The following is a 23,662-nucleotide window of genomic DNA, read 5'->3' as shown; positions in this document are numbered from 1 at the left end:
TGGCATGAGTGCAGAAGCAAGGTGAGTTGATCTTGAGGAGTGATGTGCAAAAGAATGCTGGGGATGTCAGAGTGTGGAGGTTGGCTAATGAAACTGGGATGCAGCTCACCTTTCCTTCCCTGTTGAGGACACTGAACCTCTTGGGCCACTGCAAGTTCAAAGGACCAGATTGCTGCTGCTCACTTTCCTGGCCAATTTTGTCCATACCTGCCTGATTTGAAAGACTGGAATGTTTCCCTTGTCGATGGGGAATAGCATTTCACTGCAGAACCTCAGGCCCCACAGCACAACTTCCAGGAGAGAGTTAGAGACTCAGGGGTAGCCTTCCTATGTTTCCTTTCTATTCTTGTGGTTGCCAAAGCCTCAGCAAACAATGCACAGTTCAGCCGCTCTGTCCCTGCTCTCGATCCTTTAACCACAAGTCCTTCCTTTGACAGATGCAAGCTGTCAGCACGCCCACACTTTGCAATTAATCAGGAAACCTGGAACTGGGATGCTAATGCCATGGCTCAGTTCAGGAACCACTGCAAAAGTGGCTTCAATGACAACAAGGTTCTTGACACACTACTGGTTCCCCACTGCAAGTAGGTCTGTTATACTGGAATCCTGCCCCAAGATCTCTCCTCCTCACTTTATGATAAGAAGTCTCACAACACCAGGTTAAAGTCCAGCAGGTTTATTTGGTAGCACGAGCTTTCGGAGCGCTGCCCCTTCATCAGGTGAACCCAACTCTTCACTCATCTGATGAAGGGGCAGCGCTCCGAAAACCCATGCTACCAAATAAACCTGTTGGACTTTAACCTGGTGTTGTGAGACTTCTTACTGTACCTACCCCAATCCAACACTGGCATCTCCACATCCTCACTTTATGCTCACTGACTTCCTCCTGTTCTCTTACGGTGCAGCATTACTGACTTTCGAGCACTTGATGATGAAAGTTTGAGAATTTGACTGTGTTCCAATGATAAGTTTCTCATCCTGTGACATCTTAAAACAAATCAAAAATAATTCAAATTATTAAAATCTGCTGCTGTGTTCTTGTGTAAATAACATATTAAACATTTCCATTTTCAGGTGTATTTAAGATCAACAATCGGACAGGAGTCATTACAACAAATAAAACGTTGGATTATGAATCCGTAAAAGACTATGAAATTAGAATCCAGGCAGATTCATTGCTGTTCTTCAGGTCAAACCTAAGGGTTCCTTCAAGAAGTAAGTCAAGATGATGGAATTTATTTTTGTTTCTCACTTAAGTTGATCATTGGATTGCATTTAAGTAGTCAAAAATGTGGGCGATAATTTTCCAAATACACATTTCTAATGTTTAGATACAGTAGTTGACGCCTTCGTTAGCAAGTGATCGAGAAAACTAAGTTCCTTGGTGACACCAGGTGCTCCTCAAGCTCAGAAACTTCAAGTGTGGGCAGTCTGAGACACTTCCTACACTAGCTAACTCAGTCTTGGAAATCAGACCTGAAGCTAGCATTAGTCTACTTATTTGAATATATAAAGAGCCCAATGCCTGCTTCAGGCATGGGGGATAGATGCCTAATTCTTTCCTTTCCCAATATGGCTCATTGGGGAACATCCTTGCGGAAATGTGTGCATCATATTGAGTGCTTAGTCGGCTAACTAATGCTCAATAAAATGGGCTTTGTATGGGCAATTTTAGAGTGTTAACCAATTTTACAAAGCCATATGGGCGGCACGGTAGCAGGGGCGGCACGGTAGCACAGTGGTTAGCACTGCTGCTTCACAGCTCCAGGGACCTGGGTTCGATTCCTGGCTTGGATCACTGTCTGTGTGGAGTTAGCACATTCTCCTCGTGTCTGCGTGGGTTTCCTCCGGGTGCTCCAGTTTCCTCCCACAGTCCAAAGATGTGCGGGTTAGGTTGATTGGCCAGGTTAAAAATTGCCCCTTGGAGTCCTGAGGTGTGTAGGTTAGAGGGATTAGCGGATAAATATGTGGGGTTGGGCCTGGGTGGGATTGTGGTCAGTGCAGACTCGATGGGCCGAATGGCCTCCTTCTGCACTGTAGGGTTTCTATGATTTCTATGATATCATTGGTGCTCCCATGTAATATTGGCTCATAAAGCTCCCATAGACTTCCTTTAGACTAACCAGTTTGTCATATATTTTACAATTCAGAGATACCAACATTAGGGTTATGAGCAAATATCTGAAAGTAATTCTGTGAAGAAACTTGCAGAGATCTGGGATTGCTTCCTCGAGTGACTATTGATCATCACCTAAGGATTCATAGAATCCCTACAGTGCAGAAGGAGGCCATGCGGCCCATCGAGTCTGCACTGACCACAATCCCACTCAGGCCGTATCCCCACAAGCCCATGCATTTACTCTAGCTAGTCCCCCTGACACTATGGGGCAATTTAGCATGGCCAATCCACCTAACCCACACATCTTTGGATTGTGGGAGGACACCGGAGCACCCGGAGGAAACCCACGCAGACACGGGGAGGATGCGCAGACTCCACACAGACAGTGACCCGAGGCCGGAAGTGAACCCGAGTCTTTGGCGCTGTGAGGCAGCAGTGCTAACCACTGTGCCACCGTGCCGTGTATTTTTGTGTATTTATTTGAGAAAATAATTTAAGAAATTTAAAACCATTAGCTCGCATCAGTAAATCAGCAAATTAGTTTGGAAGAATTGTGCTCGACTCAAAACGTTAATTCTTTACCTCTCCACAGTTGCTGCTGGACCTGCTGGGTATTTCTAGCACTATCTGTTTTTATTTCAGATTTCCAGCATCTGCAGTACTTTTGCTTTTATGTTAGTAAGTCAATAGTTTTGCAGGAGAGGGATGTTGCATGAATTGATCTTGCATTGTGCTGAATGTTAAATACTGGCACAAGTGAAATATCATCCAAACAAGTAGTTAAATGTTGAAGTGCAGTCCTCTGGTGGTCTTTAATGTCTTGCGCCTTTTATTCACTGTCTCTGAAATCTTTGCCTCGCCAATAAAGAAAGAAAATGTCAGAATGATGGAAACTTCAGTGTGCTTTATTATGTTACTCTGAGTCCAACTGGGACTGGGGACTGTTTTCTTGTGCAGAGGCTATGGGCGGGATTTTCCAGCCGCTGCTCACCCCAAAACCGGAAAATCCCGCCCGTGGTCAACAAACCTTTGCATGGTCCGCCCCTCACCCGCTACGATTCCGGTGATGGGCGGGATGGGAACATTCCCCCCATTGAGTTTGACACAGGAAGCAATTTACATATGTTATATCACAAATGTAGAAAATTATGTAGCATGATCTGACTTTTACATGTTTCGTTTTAGTTTTTATATTTCCAAAACAATTGTTAGTTAATTTACTTGATTCATTTTTGATTTTTTTGGGGTGGATTTTATTTATTTCGGCATAGAATAATGTCACATATTAATCTCCTTCTGGGATTGCTAGCAGGGACATTTCCTCCAAGCATTTATCAGCGCTTTTAAACCAGCTGCAAGTAAAAAAAATTGTGATCACATTGGCCTGGGAAGATGGAAAAGGATATATGGTGATTTCCAATGGTTTGCAGCTGAATATAATTTGTGGATTAAGTTTAAGACTGATCTATCCCAGCTCAGCTAGTTTCTAAATGTAAAAATAGTTCTGTTAGAAAAGCAAAATGTAATTTCCAATATGGAGCTTCTTGACCTTCTTGGAAGGATCCTTCAAGGCACTTCATCGATGCCTCTTTAAGAACATCTGCTCCTCCTTTCTTTCTCAGCAACCTTCTTGTTAGGGGCTAACCTCACTGATCTCCTTCTTGCCCCCACCCACACCATCTCAAGGGCAATCAGGGGTGAGCAATAAATGCTGATGCCCACATCCCGTGAAAGAATTTACAAGAATCTGGCAATGCTCCCTTGGACCCTGCCAACAACCAACCATTGCCACTTTGCTTTTTATTTACCTCCATAAAGTGTGTTTACTCACAAAGATGATCCTTGTTTGGCATAATCTTAGGGTGGATCCTGGCTATGAATGAAGTTTGGTGCACAGCTGGTGACACCTTTTTGCCATCAAAATATTCAAAGAATCTGCTTCCACCTTCTTTTGAGGAAGAGAGTTCCAAGGACTCGCAACCCTCTCAGAGAAAAAATGTCTTCTCACCTCCATTATAAATGGGCGACCCCTTATTTTTAAACAGTGACCCCTAGTTCTCGATGTTCCCACAAGGGGATGCATCTTCTCCACATCCATCCTGTACAGGATCCTATACATTTCAATCCATTCGCACCTTATTCTTCTAAACTCCAGTAGATACAAGCCTAGCCTGTCCAACCTTTCCTCAAAAGACAATCCACCCATTCCAGGTATTAGCCTGGTAAAACTTCTCTGAACTGCATCCACTGCATTTACATTTTTTCTTAAATAAGGTGACCAGTACTGTACACAGTACTGCAGCTATGGTCTCACTGGTGCTCTGCCCGTCCCAGCTTAGAGGGCTTCTGACTATTTAATGGCTGGTAGTTTTGTTGTCCTAGTAATGCCAAGTGGAGCAGTGGCCACTATTGGAACTACAGGCAGTCCCCAGTGGAAGTCGTCGCAGGTGTTGGACACCATGGCAGGCCCTGGCGAGGGGGTTGAGGGGGTAGGGACCTGAGTTTGGGAGGTCAGGGATCGGGGGAGAGAGTAAAAATGTAAGTATGACCTTTAGGGGGATTGCCTACGATGGATAGTGGGGATCCATAAAGAAGGTTTCCACCCCCTCCAATACTCCGCACTATCCCTTGCAGCTAAAGCTGCTGGCCTTCCCAAATGGCATGGACCTCACCCACCGTAGGTAAAATACCAGCAGGGGTGAAATAAGACTTTTAATTGGCCATTAATTGATCACTTAAGGGCCTCAATGAGCCCAAGTGTATGTGGGTCACCCAATGACGCCACTGCCCCTCCTGAAATTTCATACAGGTCAGGAGCAGTTGTGTCGCCAATGGGAAGAGTACTCACTGGATGTTATGAGATTCCCCTCCCCCTACTTTCAAACCTGCTGGGGGGCATAAAATACAGGCCTTATCTTGTTATTGCTATCTCACACCACAGATGCAGCCAAAACATGCTGAGTATTTCCAGCATTTTTTTTTTAGCTTTGTATTGTTTTGGATTACTGCAGATGAATTTAGAATATACCACCTGGCCTTCTCTGATAGGTTCGCCTCTGTTTCACTGCTGTGGAAGGTTTATCTTGAAAAGGTAAATCCGTTTGTTAGTAGCTAATCTCTGCCTCTCAGCATTGCTGGCCAGAATTTCGCTGGTGGCTCAGATGTTTCATAAGAATGGAAATAAATGTTAATATAGAACATGGAACTGTTCTGAGAAAGCCAATGCATGTATAGTGAATCCTAGCCTAGAAAATATTTTAGTTATACCAGTTGAACAATTCTTAATATGTTTTCTATATAGTGCACATTTAAAGTTTATTTATTAGTGTCACAAGTAGGATTACATTAACACTGCAATGAAGTTACTGTGAAAATCCCCTAGTCACCACACTCAGTGCACCCGAACATGCGTCGAGGGAGAATTTACCATGGCCAATGCACCTAACCAGCACGTCTTTCAGACTATGGGAGGAAACACATGCAGACACAGGGAGAATGTGCAGACTGTGCACAGGTAGTGACCCAAGCCAGGAATCGAACCCGGGTCCCTGGTGCTGTGAGGCAGCAGTGCTAACCACTGCACCACCATGCTGCCCAGTGTTTTAACAAAGTGGCATAGTGGCACAGTGGTTAGCACTGCTGTCTCAGGGACCCAGGTTCAATTCCGGCCTCGGGTGAATGTCTGGGCAGGATTTTCCAGCCGTGTTCGCCCCAAAACTGGAAAATCACACCTGAGGTCAACAGACCTTTGCATGGTCCGCTCCCCCCACCCACCATGATTCCCGCGTCGAGTGGGATGGGAAGTTCCCCCAACTCTGTGAAGTTCGCACATTCTTCCCGTGTCTGCGTGGGTTTTCTCTGGGTGCTCCAGTTTCCTCCCACATCTGAAGATGTGTAGGTTACGTTGATTGTCCACACTAAATTGATCCTTGGTGTCAGGGGGATTAGCAGGGTAAATACATGGGGTTACGGGGATAGGACCGGGGTGGGAAAGTTGTCAGATGGGCCAAATGGCCTCCTCCTGCACTGTAGGGATTCTATGAAAGCTATTAGCTAATTTGTTTTAATGTTAGTTTGTGTTAATGATTTCACTGAAATAATTAACAAGAAAATGATAAACAAGCCTACTAAGTCTTCATCCTCAGTCAATAATAGGTGCCATTATCTTTTGTTTCTCTCTCATATTCCTTGCTAATTGAGAGGACAGACTTTTACATGGTTGTCAATCTGCTCATGTTTCTACTGATGCTTGATGACATCTAATCACCTTGGTCTTGTACCCTTCAACCTTGGTTGGCTTCTACACAGTGGACACTGAATCCTTCACTTTGCCAGTATAATATTCTCAAATTAGAAGCTTGTTGAGATATTTTGTTCTAAAGATATTTGTTTGATAATTTATCTACAAAACAAAATTTTAATTCATATTTTCAGAATATAATTTAAGATGACCAAAGGTCTGACGGTTAACCATCTAAAATGTTTAATTTCCTTTTAAAATCTGAAATTAAAATCTGTACTTAAGATTGTACTTTACAATTTCAGCAACTCATACTTGTAACCTTTACCTTGAATTTATTTCTTCAATTTTTGCAAGGGAGCATGAAAGGCAAGGAAGGATATATTGTGAAAACTGCTTCACTCTTCTGATTTCATTGGAACAGGAATTTTGTGACAAAAAAACAATGTTTCAAAGCAGTGAGAAGAATAAATCTCCAAACTGTAATCAGGAGAATAGTAACTTGTCTTCTTTATTGCTCCCTGCTGCCACTGCTCCTAGACATTGTATATAAAATGCCAGCTGAGCCAGCACACTAAGTGCCACGTGCTGATTTAAGAAGCAAGATTTTAATTATGTGAAATGCACAGCTAGGGGAAAACAACATTATGCAATGCAGCTTGCAATTTGCACCATGTCTGTGCAGAAACTGATGCTATTTTTGGCAGGAGGAAATTTTATACTTAATACTTTGGATCTATTGTTGCTCTTTTGCCCTCTCATTCAAAGCTTTTTCATTCGAGTATAATCCTCAATCCTTCCACCTCTTCCCAAGTTTCAGTGATTTATATTGGTGAAGCATTGCAACTACGAGAGTGGTCTTCTAAGCCTTAGACCGAGTGATGATGCGGAGATGCCGGCGTTGGACTGGGGTGGGCACAGTAAGAAGACTCACAACAGCAGGTTAAAGTCCAACAGGTTTAACCCCAGCCCACCCCAGTCCAACGCCGGCATCTCCACATCATGGCTACTACCGACACTGCAAATTGCCGGCTCAAAGTGGAGGCCACGCATAAACCTGTTGGACTTTAACCTGGTGTTGTGAGACTTCTTACTTAGACCGAGTGGCCATTCTTTACTGAATGATGACTATGCAATGACTATTGCCACGGTCAGCATCCCCATCAGATTCCAAGGCTGTCATCATGTTACGTGCGCATATTCATTTCCAGCAAGAGATACAAAGCGGTGACAGGAGCGAGAACACAATTTGATGTTTTTGTGTCTTCATAAGCCCAGAGACACAAGAGAGTATTCCAGTGTTACCCCAATTGAGACCCAGTAGATCCATAAGAGATGATTCGATACCACAGCAGATTATTAGGTACAATGAGGCAATGAATGGTTGCTGACTTCCTGGTTAGATGCATAGGACACAATGATAAGCAAGTGACTGGTGGAAACCCATTTTGGCTTCTACCATTCCTATCCAGATCTTTCAAGTTACACACTACATCTGTTCCACAGTTGGACTTTTAAACAAAGATGGGCAGAGGCTGGGGCATGTACAATGATGAGCTCAACAGTTAGAAAACAGCTAGACACCCAAAAACAGTGTAGTGTGTGAGGACAGAAATGTTGTATGCTCATTAGGTCTCATTGAAGAGGTTCAATGTTTATCGATAACACATAACTATATACATATGTACAGGCAGTCCCCAGGTTACGAACGAGTTCCGTTTTTAAGTCTGTCTGTAAGTCGAATTTGTATGTAAATCGGAACAGTTACGTACGGTTCACCTCTCTCCGATCGCTTTATTATTTCCACTTTCGTTTCAATCGTGATTGTTTTCCTTTTCTTCGATGCATCACCATCACTTGCATCAGATTTACGCTTTGGAGCCATGATTACGAGGGTAAACACACAAAAAATTTAAGTCAAAACACAACGCACACAACAGTGCTTACGCGATCCGACTTAAAATGGCGACGACGGCGTGGCGTTGTTCTCCCTCAGGCTGACGAACCGCTGAAAGCGTGCAGTGTTTTGAGCGTCGTGCAATGTAGTCCGCCTGTTCGTTAGTATGAACCATTGTATATAACTCGATTTTTTAAAATAATAGGCTTTACAGAGGTCGGTACGTAAGTACGGGCGTTCGTAAAGTCGGGCGTTTGTAACCCGGAGACTGCCTGTACAGGGTATGGTCCAGCTCGGAGCTTACACCATGCTGGCTTCTACACAGATCCCTGTCCAGTCCACAACTCTCGCTAGTTCCAAGTCATGTGTCTGTTTACATCGCTCTGTGGGCAATAATGTCCCACACTAATCCTTGCTATGCTAGATACCTTTATGCTACACAATCCCAACGCTATGTCCAACATATTTACATTCCTATCACATCTACCATTATGCCTCCCCTACTCTCCCCCTCAAGCCTCTGACTTTATAGATTCAGGTGGCCTTCAGGCTTGACAATTCTTCTAGGTCTTGTTCTGGAGGGACAGGTAGTATTGAGGAAGCAGGGAGGCTGCAGAGGGACTTGGACAGGTTAGGAGAGTGGGCAAAGAAGTGGCAGATGGAATACAATGTGGAAAAGTGTAAGGTTATGCACTTTGGAAGGAGGAATGGAGGCATAGACTACTTTCTAAATGGGAAAATGCTTAGGAAATCAAAAACACAAAGGGACTTGGAAGTCATTGTTCAAGATTCTCTTAAGGTTAACGTGCAAGTTCAGTCAGCAGTTAGGAAGACAAATGCAATGTTAGCATTCATGTCGAGGGGGCTAGAATAGAAGAGCAGGGATGTACTTCTGAGGCTGTATAATGCTCAGGTCAGACCCCATTTGGAGTATTGTGAGCAGTTTTGGGCCTCATATCTAAGGAAGGATGGCCTTAGAAAGGGTCAAGAGGAGGTTCACAAGAATGATCCCTGGAATGAAGAGCTTGTCGTATTAGGAACGGTTGAGGACTCTGGGTCTGTACTCGTTGGAGTTTAGAAGGATGAGGGGGAACCTTATTGAAACTTGCAGGATACTGCGAGGCCTGGATAGAGTGGATGCGGAGAGGATGTTTCCACGAGTAGGAAAAACTAGAACCAGAGGACACAACCTCAGGCTAAAGGGACGATCCTTTAAAACAGAAATGAGGAGGAATTTCTTCAGCCAGAGAGTGGTGAATCTGTGGAACTCTTTACCGCAAAAGGCTGTGAAGGCCAGGTCATTGAGTGTATTTAAGACACAGATAGATGGGTTCTTGATTAATAAGGGGATCAGGGGTTATGGGGAAAAGGGAGGAGAATGGGGATGAGAAAAAAATCAGCTATGATTGAATGGCAGAGCAGACTCAATGGGCCGAGTGGCCTAATTTTGCTCCTATGTCTTATGGTCACATTTGGAGGATTGGTAGGCTCTGTTGATATGTTTAACTTTGTATATTGCCTTTCTGGCACTTAATTGTCTTTTTAAAATCTCTTTTTCTTGGCATTGAGCCTCTCCTTGTCAACTCCACATCTGGTCTGCTCCAGGGCAAGCAGCTTATCTGATTCCTTTTGAAGAGAATGTTCACTCTGTTTATTCTTGGTACAAAACTGGTGTTTCTTTTTGCTTGTGTTGTGTTCTGCTCTTTGTGGCAGTGTACGCTTCAAAATTTAATCTTCCTTTCTGCTTCTTTCAGAATTTCACCTAAATATTTATTTACCCTCTTTTCCAAATCTTTATCAAGCTTATCAATCTTTTCATTCAGCTCAACATCTACTCTGGTAAATTCAGTTATCTTTGTTTCAGAGTTATCGTTGAACTAGTTTAACAACTTCGCCTGGGCATTTAGTTCTTTTCAGTATCTTTCTTCTCTGGTCACTGACTGCTGCTTTGACTCTTTCAATTTACTTGTTACACCCTCAATCTGTTTCATAGAATTTATTTTGTCTGCATTCAAAGTCTGGATTTGCTCATCCATACTGTGCATCTTCTCTTTCAAGTACTTCCAATTGGATCAAAATTCAAGAATTTAATTTGTTAATGTTGCACGCAAGCAACTGGTTTGATTCATCAGCAACTCTTTCTCCTTCATGAGGTGGAGATGCCAGCGTTGGACTGGGGTAGGCACGTAAGAAGGTTTATTTGGTAGCACGAGCTTTCGGGATGCTGCTCCTTAATCAGGTGATGATGAAGGGGCAGCGCTCCGAAAGCTTGTGCTACCAAGTAAATTTGTTGGACTTTAACCTGGTGTTGTGAGACTTCTTACTGTCCTTTTTCTCGCCATTCTATGTTCTTGATTTTCATTTCCACTATTTCATTTTTCGACAAGTCAGTAAGTTTGAGGCATCTAGTGCCTTCCTTGTTCCTCAGCTTCAGATTTACATTTTCCCATCTTACATTGCCTTTCTCTCTCTGCCTGCAGCACAGATTTGTCCTGGTCCTTCATTTTGATTTCACTGTTAGCCAGGTCTGCCTCCACTGAAGTTTTAACTTGTTCCAACTCTGGTACAAATCGTGGCTTCATTATTCACTTGAACCTCTGTGGCACAGTGGTTAGCACTGCTGCCTCACAGCACCAGGGACCGAGGTTCGATTCCCGGCTTGGGTCACTCTCTGTGCGGAGTCTGCATGTTTTCCCCATTGTCTGCATGCATTTCCCCCCACGGTCCAAAAGACAGGCTGGTTAGGTACATTGGCCATGCTAAATTCTCCCTCAGTGTACCTGAACAGGCGCCAGAATGTGACGATTAGGGGATTTTCACAGTAACTTAATTACAGTGTTAATGTAAGCCCATTTGTGACAAATAAATAAACTAAACTAAAAAAAACTAAATGCTCTACGACTTTCCCTTTGATCAGAGTCAGGGGGCTCTGCATTTCCACTTGCTGTAGCAGTTTGGGAAATGTGTCATCATTTTCAAAAAAAATTATTTTTAAGACTTCTGGATGGTCCTCTGCCTGCCCCCGTTATATAGTTCGGCTCGGGTATTTATTTTTTACTTTCGTAGCTTTAGTGTGAATTTTCTATCTCCCTTTTTCGGTTCTATGCATTTTATGCATATTTGCTGAATGCTTTTAATATTTAATCAAAGTTGGTTGAGGATTCATCAGTCTGTTACATTAGGATTGCTTCATTTGCAAACTCAGCAAAGGAGTATAAAAACATCTTAATCTGGACTTCTTCTGATTTCCTACTGAGACATGGTTTCTTTTGTTTGCTTATTGTTTGATGGGATGTGACCATCACTGGCAAGGTCATCATTTGCTGCCCATTTCGAATTGAACTGAGTAGCTTGCTAGGCCATTGCAGAGGGCAGTTAAGAATCAGTCACAATGCTGTATGGAGTCACCTGTCGACCAGACTCGATAAGGATGGCAGATTTCCTTTCCTCAAGGACATTGGTGAACCAAGTGGGTCCAACAATTGGTGATGGTTCCATGGCCACTGTTATCGAGACTAAATTTATATTCCAGAATTTATTAATTGTGTTTGAATTCCACCAGCTACCATGATGGGATTTGAACCCATGTCCCCAAAGCATTAGCCTGTAGGTCTCTAGATTATCAATCTAGTGACATTACCACTACAACATTATCTCCACTAAATTAAACATTTTCTTCCCCAGTACGCCCAATTTTTCATCTGGTTTGGCTTTTGAATCAGTCCAAATTAGTAAAGTTGGTTTGTTATCCATGGTTGTTTAAAAGATTTTTGTGAGTACAGATTTAATTGCTGGTTTTAAAGATGGTGTCACAGTCAGTGTTTTCTCAGAGTCTTCCCGCACTTGTTGGGTTTGGCAGGCTTGTGCTGCGATGGTGGTCCTAACGTCTTTGTCTTTTATTTTGTGCAGAAATTTATCAACTAGTCTAGGCCTTCCCTGCAATACCGGTGGATTTTGGGGAGTTTTAACATCGTTTCTAGGATTTTCCTGGGGTTTTTAAACCGCTGATTTTCTTTCCCTTTGTGCCAAACTCGGCTGCCACATTGTATGGTGCCAACTCTGAACACAGTCTGGCCCCGGGGTGCCTTTGGAAATGGCCTGCCTCTGACTTTTAAAAGACTGAAAACTTTTTCAAGCTAGTCCTAGCCAATAATTTTTTTTTAGTTCACCCCTGCTAGGTCCTTTGACTCTGCAATTTGTGGGCATTCAAACTGGACTTCCACATAATCTCTGGACTCCTCAACTGCACAATGGAGTTTGCTTCCTCTGCCCTCTGCTTCCAATTTGGTTATGGAGCTTCCCTCAATGATCACCCTCAGTCTCTTCAATTTAGATGCTTTCAGCCAGATGCTTTAATTTTCCAGCTTTTGAATTTCTGCCCCAGCTTCTCCAAGGTCTTGGGTTTTTCCCAAAACTGCCACCATGTTGTATTTTGTACGTTCAATAGGTTAAAAATTGAGGGCGGGATTTTCTTTATTGATCTTGAAGCCGCCTTCATATCATATATGTGCTATTCCTTCTTTTCTCTAAAACAGATCTGAGTTTCTCCTAAAATTCTGCATTGCTTCAGCAGGCTTCTTCGCTCACTGTTAATGTTCTGGTACGGTGCTTTCGATTTACTAGCAAGCAGTACACATGTTCAAGTATTTAAGTATTGGATAGGGATTAAAATTTCATGGATTTATGTCAGCTAAAATTGGACCCAGCACGTTTTGGGTGACTTAACCTCTTGCCTTCTGTATTGTAAGCTGAGGAACATACAGTATGTTGAACAATTGCAAGGATTTGAATAAGTATCCTAAACCAAAAAGGGTGAAGGAAACCGTCTTGTCTGATTCATTGAACAGAGTCAGGAAGAAAGATCTATTCCTTTTATAATTAAAATATTTTCTGAGCATTGATGCAATAAAACGTTGAACAGAGTTGGAACAATCTTGGTGTAAATAAACTTGCAGCTCAAAATTAAATACAAGGCCAGAGCTATCTTCTTCTCCCTGGTGCTTCAGATTTATAAGCATTTTTCTAAAGCACAATGCCTCTGCATTAGCTGATTGAGACTGTATTAAATCCAATGCAGGGTGTCCAGGATACATGAGGATGAGACACCAGTGAGACCTTAATTCATGATCACATTGCCTTGCATGAGTAACTAACCCATTGGCCACCCGTGAGCTACTAATGTTCATTGTTAGTCATGTTTGTAATTAAGCAAACTGCGCTGATGTCTCATTTAATCCTAATGTTGTGGGGCTGAGATTAATGCAAAAATTATTAATTCCTCCACTGGGACTGAGACCGAGGGACAAGCATGCGTGGGAAGGCAGCGGGATTTTACCAATTAAAAGGCTGCCACCAATTGAATGGTGGTATGCTTCTCAGAGCTGCTAGCCCAATCAGGGGGCCAGCAGCTTGGCGACCTTGGCCAAGGTAGAGGTGAATCTGCAGGAAGGAGGAGGAGGCTAGGTTAGTATTTTTTTAAACCATGCCAAGGACAAAGCGGAGCTGCACAATCCATCAATGGAGGTGTGGATACGGGCAATGGGGTGGCCCTGCAGTGGAGGACCTTTTCATGGGTCATGCAGTGGTCATAAAGGAGAGTCTCCCTCCAAGAAACCCACTGGGAAGCTTCCTATGTTTACCTATTGTAGACTGAATAGTCATTGGGTAGGAGAATTAGGGGAAAGTGAGGAAAATCTTTTGTTCCCAGAGGGTAGTGATGGTCTGGAATGCGCTGCCAGGGAAGGTGATAGAGGCAGGTTGCCTCACGTCTTTTAAAAGTACCTGGATGAGCACTTGGCACGTCACATCATTCAAGGTTATGGGCCAAGTGCCGGTACGTGGGATTAGATGCGAGGTCAGGTGTTTCACATATGTTGGTGCAGACTTGATGGGCTGAAGGGCCTCTTCCGCCCTGTATGATTCTATGTAATGATATGGTGACTTAAAAGACCACATGATGGAAGTGCGCAAGTTCTCCACAGAGCATTGGTAGAGTAGAAGCATGTAATAGCTGCTCAGAGCACTGAATAAACTATTGTGTTGTAGGTCCTTGATTGCTAGTCATTGGAACCCATCAATTCTACACCTACCAATACTCTTGTGTGGGTGGCGGCATCTCCTGACACCAGAGTGCACTGGAGAGTGGAAATTGACCCTTAACTGGTTTAATTGGCTGAGGTGTGGATGACCATGCTGGTGAGGTTCTCATTGCCAGTAATATCCCATGGTGGCGGATGATGTCTGATGCCCCTCATGATGATTTCCAGCACTATTTTCCACACCCTCCCACAGGCCAGTTCATTTCCAGAGAGCTGGCAAAGTCCAGCACATGGAGCCATTTGGCCCATTGAATACATGCTAGCTCTTTGTAGAGAAATAACCCCCCCCCGCCCACCCCACCACCGACTCTACCCCATAGCCCTTAAATGCATATCCAATTTCCTTTCTTTAATAAGTCGTATAATGGATATCCATTAAGGCTGGACGATTGAGAAACGCCCGATTTGAATTACCCCCGAATCTTGTTTTTGTGTTATATTTTTTCCCTTTTAAGTTGTATGTTCTGCATGGCAACGCAGCTGAAATTCAAAGTGTTTAATGTAAGAGGATTGTTGGTAAAAAAAGAGTAGTTCTAACAGATGTGTTTATTGCAGCCTTACTGTATCTTTATGAACAACCTTTGTGATCAATTTGATATTTTTTGCCTGGATACATTGATTTCTGGAAGGGCATTTATTGAAACTGCTCACTCTTTGAAGAGCTAAATTTAGTATCAAAGTAAGATTTTATGCAGTGAATAATGCAGTGAAATAAGTTTACATGAAATAATATTTATTTTTCTTTAATGTTGTAACATGATTCTGGAGTTAAATTTAATTATAATTGTAACCTGCCCTCAAATTTCATCCCTATATTGCTAAAGGCATTAAATAATACTGGGATATGATTCTTCCAGTATTTCCATCCTTCTATTATTTTATCCAAGTGATTATTTTGCACTTTTGAGCCTAGTCTGTGGATAACGACAACTTGTTCAGTTATGTGCAGTGGAGAGTAAGGGATTTGGTCGGGAATCACTAAAAATAAACCTGACACTCTTTAATCCTATGTCCACAAAAGTGCACTTCCGAGAACAACAGTGCTTAGGAATTTGAACCCTGACTATCTTCTCTCCTATCCCATTTCTAAACAAGCACTCAATATGGGTGATGAATACCAAGCCCTTTTATTATTCCTGTACCAGAAATAAGGTGACTTAGCAAAGACTCAGCAATATATCACAAAGTGCGTTGACGATTGAACCACCAGGTCAACATGTTTATGGGATCTTATATCCTTTAATCTGCAATTTAATTTGCAAGCAAAAGTTGGCTGTTGTAAAGAGGATCAGTATGCCAACACTGAGTACATTAGAAATGGTGCAGTCATGAGGTAGAACATGTATTCAAATGTAATTGTGCAGAACACACTTAAAATAATTAGCATTTAAATAAATTGAGATAAAATTCAAGAAATTAATCCATCTCCATGGGCTGCAAAGATATGTGATCAGCTCACTACAGCAGAACAGTGGAGCCTATTACTTCAGCAGGAAGCTTTAAAAGTGGACCATTATACTTGCCTTTTTTCATAATTTATAAGTTTAAATAATACATATCTATCAGAGAGATTCTGGCTAGAATCAGCAATTTCAAATCCTCTTTTCCAGCAAATACAGCCAAGGTTTTCATTGAGGTACAAGATGAAAATGACCATGCCCCTGTTTTTACCAAGTCTCTCTACCTGGGTGGGGTGACTGAAGATGCCAAGACATTCACCACTGTGCTACATGTTGAGGTGAGTGAAGATTACACATTTACTGGAGGCTCTTTAATGATCTGAGTGGTGGCTTTCATTATAAGGTTGCTGTGAAAAGCAATAGAAATTCTGACTTGATCTAAATCTTAATCTTGTCACATTGCTACATGATCCAAATCAGCCAGTATTCACACAAAATCAATTTTCAAATTTTAATCCGCACAAAAAGACATTTTATGTTCACGGTGAATTTTGCTGGTGGCTCTTGCAGGCGTTGTTAATTCAGCTGTTTTTTTATTTGAAAAATTGAAATTATCCAGCTGTTGAGTTAAGAAATGTAAATAAAACAGTGCAAGAAACAATTTTGTACAACTTCAATTTGAATTGCAGGTAATCAAGCAACAGGAAATTACATCTCTACTCCAGTTACCAAAATGATTTTTAGCTAGATTTGCATCATTACATATACCAAGCATAAATTAGAACAGATGCTACTGTTTATAGAATCCACTGGGGTTGGAATTCTTAATAAATTTCAGATCTGTACATTGGTTTTCCAGCATTTATTTCTAATTATTTATTTTATGAAGAATTTAATTGAAAATGAACTTGGTTGTAGACAAGTCCAAGATTACATTTTGATATTGATTTTTATGGTTATTAGTCATTCTTAACCAAAAGGTGAATATTAAAGTTTTTTATTAGATTTGTCCCCTTTGATGGTAGAGCTCCAAGTCAGAATGCTTTAAATTGGAGAACAAGCTACAGATGGTTTTGTTCTTATGGGCCTGCAGATCTTGTTTCTGTAAGCAGTAGAGATTACGGGTTTGGAAGGTACTGTAGTAAGGTTTTGTTGCTTGTTTGTTGCTGCTACTGTGTACTGGTAGCAGAAGGACTGAATGATTGATGTGGTGCCAATCAACGGGATTGGTTTGTCCTGGAAAGTATTGAGCTTCTTGCATGTTGTTGGAGTTGCAGTCATCCAGGCAGGTGGAGAGTATTCCATCACACTCCTGACTTGCATTTTGTAGGTGATGTACAGGCTTTCGGGAGTAAGATGGTGCGTTACTTGTCACGGAATGCTCAGATTCTGACGTGCTCTAGTAAGCACTGCCTGGAAGTGGCTGTTCCAGTGAGATGGTTAGATTCTCCTGGTTAGATGGTTAGATGTTCCTGACTTGTGCTTTGTCGATGATGTATCGGTTTTGGATAACAGGAGGTGAGTTGCTCAACCCACAATTCTCAGCTTCCGATCTCCTGTTGCAACCACGGCATCACTGGCTGGTGCAGTCAAGGTTCTGGTTAATGGTATCTCCCATGATGTTTTTGGATTCAGCAGTGATAATACTGTTGAATGTTGAGGGAAGATGGTTATATTCTCTCTTGTTGGAGATAGTCATTGCCTAGTCATGGCACTTGTGTGGTCCGAATGGTATGCGCCACTTCTCACCCTAAGCCCGATGTTGTCCAGGTTTTGCTGTGTGCGGGCTTGGGCTGCTGCAGTATTTAAGGAGACATGAATGATACTGAATATTGTGCAGTTATCAGAGAACACCCCCATTTCTGATCTTATACTCTAGGGAAGGTCATTGATGAATCAGGTGCAGATGGTTGGGCCTAGGACACTACCCTGAGAAGCTCCTGCATCAATGTCTTGGGTCTGAGATGATTGTCATTCAGTTGGAGAGGTTTTACCCTGATTCCCATTGACTCTCGTTTTGTTAGGCCTCCTTGATGCCATACTCAGTCAAATACTGCCTTGATTTTCAAGGGCAGTCACTCTCACCTCACCTCAGCTCTTTTGTCCAATTTAGCTATTTTGTCCATGTTTGAACCAGGGCTGCAATGAGGTCAGAAGCCAAAAGCCTTTCTTGGAATCCAAACTATGCATCAGTGAGCCAGTTATTGCAGAGTAAGTATTACCAGATAACACTCATAGTCACACCTTCCATCACTTTGATGATTGAGAGTATATTGGTGGGGCAATAATTGGCTGGGTTCGATTTGTCCTATTTTTGAGGAACCCAAACTGAACATTGGTGAGCCATTTGTTCTGTGCCCACCCCCCAAGTGGAGTCTTGAATTCAATGAGCAGCTTATGTCTAGGCACCAAACTCGGCCAGCCATGAGATTGTACTGAATGGTGGCACAGGCTCAAGGGCCTGAATGATTTACTCCTGCTCCCATTTACCTTATGTTCTGATATTTATTCTTGTCCTAAGGTTCTTCACCTTTCTGCCTTCCTTCAAAACACCCAAAATCACAAAAGACATTTTTAAAATTAACTCCTACTTGTTTGACCAAGCTTTTAGTCATCTGTCATAATATCTTTCTGATGCCCAGTTCTAAATATCGTTTGATCGTGCTCTCGTGAAGCAACTGGGGCTGTTTTATTATATTAAAGCAGCTCTGTAAGTGCAAGATTGTTGTTGTTGGGAAAATGTGATAGTATTGCTCGTGAGGTTCCACCCTGGGAAATTTGCAGTCATTGCTCCTGCGATTCTGTGATAAGCCACTCGCTGTCTGTGCGTCTCTGTCAGGACATGGCGGTCGCAAATGCTTCCCCCTCACGAAGCAGCTGCTTTATTGTTAACATCAAAGATGCAGTGACAAGGTTAGCGTTGTATTAATTCCCTCATTTATATTCAATTCAACCCTGCTTTCAGAGCAATGCATTAAAAAATAATCCCTTTAAATGAATGATTAAAATCACACTTCTCTCAGTAGATATATCTTTCCTGATAATGGTTGGCGAACTTATTTTCAAAGTAACTACTCTTGAACTTATGTTTTGATTGAGAATGGCAATCTTCATGAACACAGTTCTCACAGCCCACAAAGGCAGTGATGGAACCTATCGGCAACTGCCTGGTGCCACACATGGCAGCGAGGCAATTTTTTACCCACCCTCCCAACACTGCTCCCAACTACCCGGGAACAAACAGATAAGTGGAATCGTCACTATCATCTGCAACGATGCACTTCCCCTAGTGGCAAAATGTAACTCACCTCACAAACATGTGTGTTGTCAGTTTTACAGCATTGGAGCATCGACGGTTGTTGTAAGTAATGTACGTCCCCACTAGCAGCTGTGAAAATATACAGCTTCTTCTTACAATTCTCCATAACTGAAACACATACATAGACGGGAGTTTTATCAGCACCTCGGGAAGCTCAACAGCAGATCCAAAAGCCAGGAGCAACCCTGCCTTGTGGGCCCCCAGCTACATTTATTGACCATCCACCGGCTAATTAATTTCCTTCAAATGATGGGTACCCTCCCGGGAGCTGCCAACCAACCGGAGGCCGGGCAGCTCTGTGGTCTCAGGAGCCCCACCAGGAGTGATGGCCACTGTCGGGAGTATGCGTGGAAACGAGAAGGCCATGGCCGTGGAAATAGGCTGCCCTCCAAACCAGGTGAGTGAGGTCTAGGAGTGCCAGGTCCAGTCAGGCAGGCGCTGGCAAGGGCTGGTGGTGTGGTTGCTGAGGGTGGGTTGGGTGTTGTTGTGGGAGGCCCATCAGTGGTCCATATGGTGCCCAAATAGGAGGCTCCATCTTCTGAGCCTGTCAGAATTCACTGGGCAATCTCCTGAGGCAGCAGAGGGCCTTACACACCCCACCAGTTAAATGCCAGTGGCAGCAAAAAGAGGCCTTTAATTTTCCAATTAGGCGACTCAATTTGCATCTGAGCAGGAAGGGTCAACCTCCATCTTCCCTATTGCTGGTAAAACAACATGGTAGTGGGAAGGTTATGGACGTTCCATCCACTTCCTTCCTTTGTCATTTTATGCCCTCCCACCCTGCCTCCCAGCCGATCACCAGAAGACTGGTAAAATCTAACCTGTACCACTGTATCACCACTCAAGAGAGAATGAAAAGGACATGTTGAAAGAGAACACAGACCATCCACCCTTCCAAAGCTGAAAAGATAATGATCCTACCACTATATACAACAGTTTACCATTGAGGACAGGACCTCATACCTTCTAATGCAGTGTGTAACCCCAATTTATCTTGAGCATAAGACATTTCCACATCCCCAATGTGTACACAACTATAACCATTCCATAATGTACCAATATGCTTTCCTGACAGTAACATGTGGAAAACTATTCAGCAACTGCACAAAACATGCACTTTTTCAAAAAATAAAAATAAACATTTATTACACCTTGAATAGAAAAATATGTTTACTTTACAGAACTAACCAATAATTAGAAAATACCAGGTTGTTCATGAGTCTGAAAACAGAAAGAAAACAGCAATATTCAAGCAAATACTGTAAGAGAACATCCATTGAGAACTTCAGTATGAGAAAGGGCAAGAGACATCATAAGTGCAACTTCTGAAAGGCTCCATATTTGGATGCTCGGTTTCCATTGGCTCCATTCTGCCTGCCACCCGATGTGCCTCTTATCCTACCTTAGTGAGAGGATTGCATAACTCCCTTTCTTTCAAAAATTAATTTGGCAGCATTACAAATTAAATGCACCAGGACACAGCGGCTGTCTGAGGTAATCTCCCAGCCCTGGAACACAATTGCTTTAGCAGTGACAACAGGAGACATATTAGCACTAATTCGGTCAAACAGATTGCTCCCATGAATGGACTCTGCACAAATAATTATCGTTGGAAACCTGGATATAATTGTAAAGAAAATGATGTGCATCTCATCACAAGGGACAGCGAAGAGAATTCCCTGTCATAATTAGATCTTTGGTAGGTTTCATTCGGCTACCTCTGACTAGGGTAGGATAGGTTTTAGTGTTTTTGTAAATCTGTTTGTATTTTAGTCTTACATTTGGCCCTACAAAAAACTCTGCATCGGGAAGGCAAACTACTCAATTATAAATAACAAGACTTGTTACTCTTGGCGTTTTGGTTTCCTCTTGATCTACATCCCTGAAATGGTTATAAATCAGAGTCTACACGACTTACTGATTTGTTTCATCAATAAGACTTTCCATGCACTTAAATTCATCGGGGATAGTAGGCAATGTTGTTTTCTGAAATAGTTTGCTTGACACTTGGCAACTTAAGTAATCTCAAATACCATGCAGATATCTTTGCCTCGCCACATGTATCTATAATTTAAAGAGCAATAACTTAAATTGTACAATGCCTTTACCATAGTAGAACATTCCTCCAGGTTGTTTCAAGGAGCATAATCAGGCAAAAAAATTGCTCCAAGCCGAAGAATGAAATACTAGGAGATCTGACCAATAGCTCAGACAAAGAGATAGGTTTGAAGAAGGAACAGAGGGAGAGCTGGAGAATCATAGTCTAGGCAGGAAATTACAAAGTTTAGGATTTCACAGCTGTGGCTTTTGAAGTTGGGTGAAGGAAAGAAGGAGTGCAGAAAAGGCGAGAGAAATTAGAACTGAGTTCTTAGAAGGTTGCGGGGCTGGAGGAAGTGGGGGACATGGAGAGGGAAGAAGTCGTGGAGTGCTTTAGAGCAATACATCCATGCACATTTCTTGTTATGCCAGTGTCACAATCCAGTGTCATACTTCTGTATCACATATTGTTGCAGGCTAGTTACATGATAATTTTTCACAAATTAGTGCTTATCGGGGTCGTGGAACTTGCATTTCTGGTCCAGCCTCATGTGCCACTATGTGGTACACCATTCACCCTGACTTGCCATTACCCCATTCCGTCCTTACTGAAGTATCTTCCTGATGCTGTTCCTCTTGTGGTGGTTTTGAGCCCCAACCACCATGTCATTGACCAACAGGCCGATTCTCAATTAAAAGAGAGTTTTCAGCATAATTCTTTTTTTATCTTGTGTTTCACACAGCTGTCAAATTCAGTGTTAGTGTAATGGAAACCAATTTCAGGTGGGGAATGGATCCGGAATCACAGGAACATACTGAGGTGTATTGGAGTTGACTAAGTGTTTGGCCTAGTTTGTATCAAACTCTTCTGAGCTGATCGCCTTTCAGCGCTGCAGCTCCACCACCCAATCGAAACTTCTCGGGCATGATCTTATGACCCCGTCCTGCCGGACTTTCAGTGAGGCAAGGTCCAGGTTCACTTTAACTTGTCTGTTCACCAGTCGAACTTCACCCAAGCGCGAATTACATATGGTCCCCATCAGCAGGAGACCATCCCACACCGGAAGGATCGGAGGTCATTGAAGCCCCCGGCTGATCGGGGGCATGGCTGTGCCCACCTGGCACCAAGGCACTGCCTACCAGGCACCATAGCTTTGCCAGGGCAGTGCCAAACGGGTGGAGGCAGAGCTTGTGGGGGTGGAGCTATGACTTGGGGGGAGGGAATGGAGGAACTCAGCAGGGGTGGCCATTGAGGAAGGAGGGAAGGGTGGATCTCTGCAGGCGGGGGTGATCAACGGAGGGGCGAGAGGGGAGCGAGGGGGATTGACCAGCACTGGGGGAAATCGGCGTGGGGGGAGGAATGATGTCTGTGGGGTAGGGGGGCATGAGATCTCCCAGTGTACTGGGAGGGATGATTGACATGGAGGGAGGTGCTATGTATTGGGGGCGAATGTCAAGGAGGAAGTAGGGGGAGACGGGCATAGTGAATAATTGGCTAGGGTCGGGGGGTGGGGAGGGGGGGAAGAAACTGGCACAGAAACTGACCAGTGAGGGTAGGGGGAGAGATTGGCCATAGTGGGACTTGTAGGATGGACCAAAGAGGGGGTCATGAAAGGGGATCCATTTGGAGAGTCCCGATGCCGGCTGCCTATCTTGCCATGATTCCGGAGCGTGGGGGGGGGGTTGCTGCTCTGCCGACTATGATGGGGGGAGTGATGTCCTTGCGGGTGGGGGAGAGTGCGGTGGCAGGAGGTCTCCCAGTTCACTGGGAGATCGGGGCGTCTGCACCTGCCAACATTCTGCAGCCAGATTCACTGGCGAGCTTACACTCTGCTCAACAACCAACACCACCCCCCCACAACCACTGGTGAGAATCGCATTGCCACCTTTCGAACTCACCCAAAATTTAGGTCTGAAACTCTCCCATTTTCTCGTTCATTCAGCACTCAGAATTCTTTTTGTAAGATCGTGCCCTCAGTCTTGGATTCATAATTGACAAGTAGCATTTGTGTACACAAGTGCCAGGCAATTATCCAATCAAAAGGATCTAACGATTTTCTCTTGCTATTCAGTGATATTACCATCTTGAATTCCATGCCATCAACATCCTGAGAATTACCATTGATTGGAAACTTAATTGAACCAGCCATATAAATACTATAACAGCAGGCAGAGGTTGAGAATCCTATACCAAATAACTCACCTCATGTCTCCCCAAAGTTTGACCATCTATAAGGCACATCTTATAGATGGCACCCTCTCTACTGGGATGGATGGATGCTGCTCAAGAATCTCAACTCCATCCAGAACTAAGCAACGACTTGACCAACACCCAATCCATGACCTGAAACATTCACTCCTTCAGACACTGGAGCACTGTGGCAGTCATGTATACCATCTACTAGATGCAAAACAGCAATGCACAAAGGCTTGTTTGACAGCATCTTCCAAACCCACGAGCGCTACCCATGAAGGACAAGGGCAGCAGACATATCGGAGGAGCACCACCTGCAAGTTTCCCTCCAAGTTATACTTAATCCTGACTTGGAATG

At 43.2% G+C, this 23,662-nt stretch overlaps 1 protein-coding gene across 1 annotated transcript in view; it reads left to right on the top strand.

Moving 5' to 3' along the window:
- Positions 1–23,662, top strand: part of pcdh15b (protocadherin-related 15b) — a 655,691-nt gene that overhangs the window by 546,956 nt on the left and 85,073 nt on the right. The window contains exons 24-25 of the mRNA XM_078222925.1: positions 1,075–1,215; positions 15,965–16,092. Of these exons, the coding sequence (XP_078079051.1) occupies positions 1,075–1,215; positions 15,965–16,092 (269 nt within the window). The remainder of the gene's footprint in view (positions 1–1,074; positions 1,216–15,964; positions 16,093–23,662) is intronic.

This window comes from Mustelus asterias, chromosome 11 (assembly GCF_964213995.1).
Source record: "Mustelus asterias chromosome 11, sMusAst1.hap1.1, whole genome shotgun sequence".
NCBI classification, from domain to species: Eukaryota; Metazoa; Chordata; class Chondrichthyes; order Carcharhiniformes; family Triakidae; genus Mustelus; species Mustelus asterias.
The sequence above is the reverse complement of the archived record's forward strand: the minus strand, read 5'-3'. Positions and strand labels throughout refer to the sequence as shown.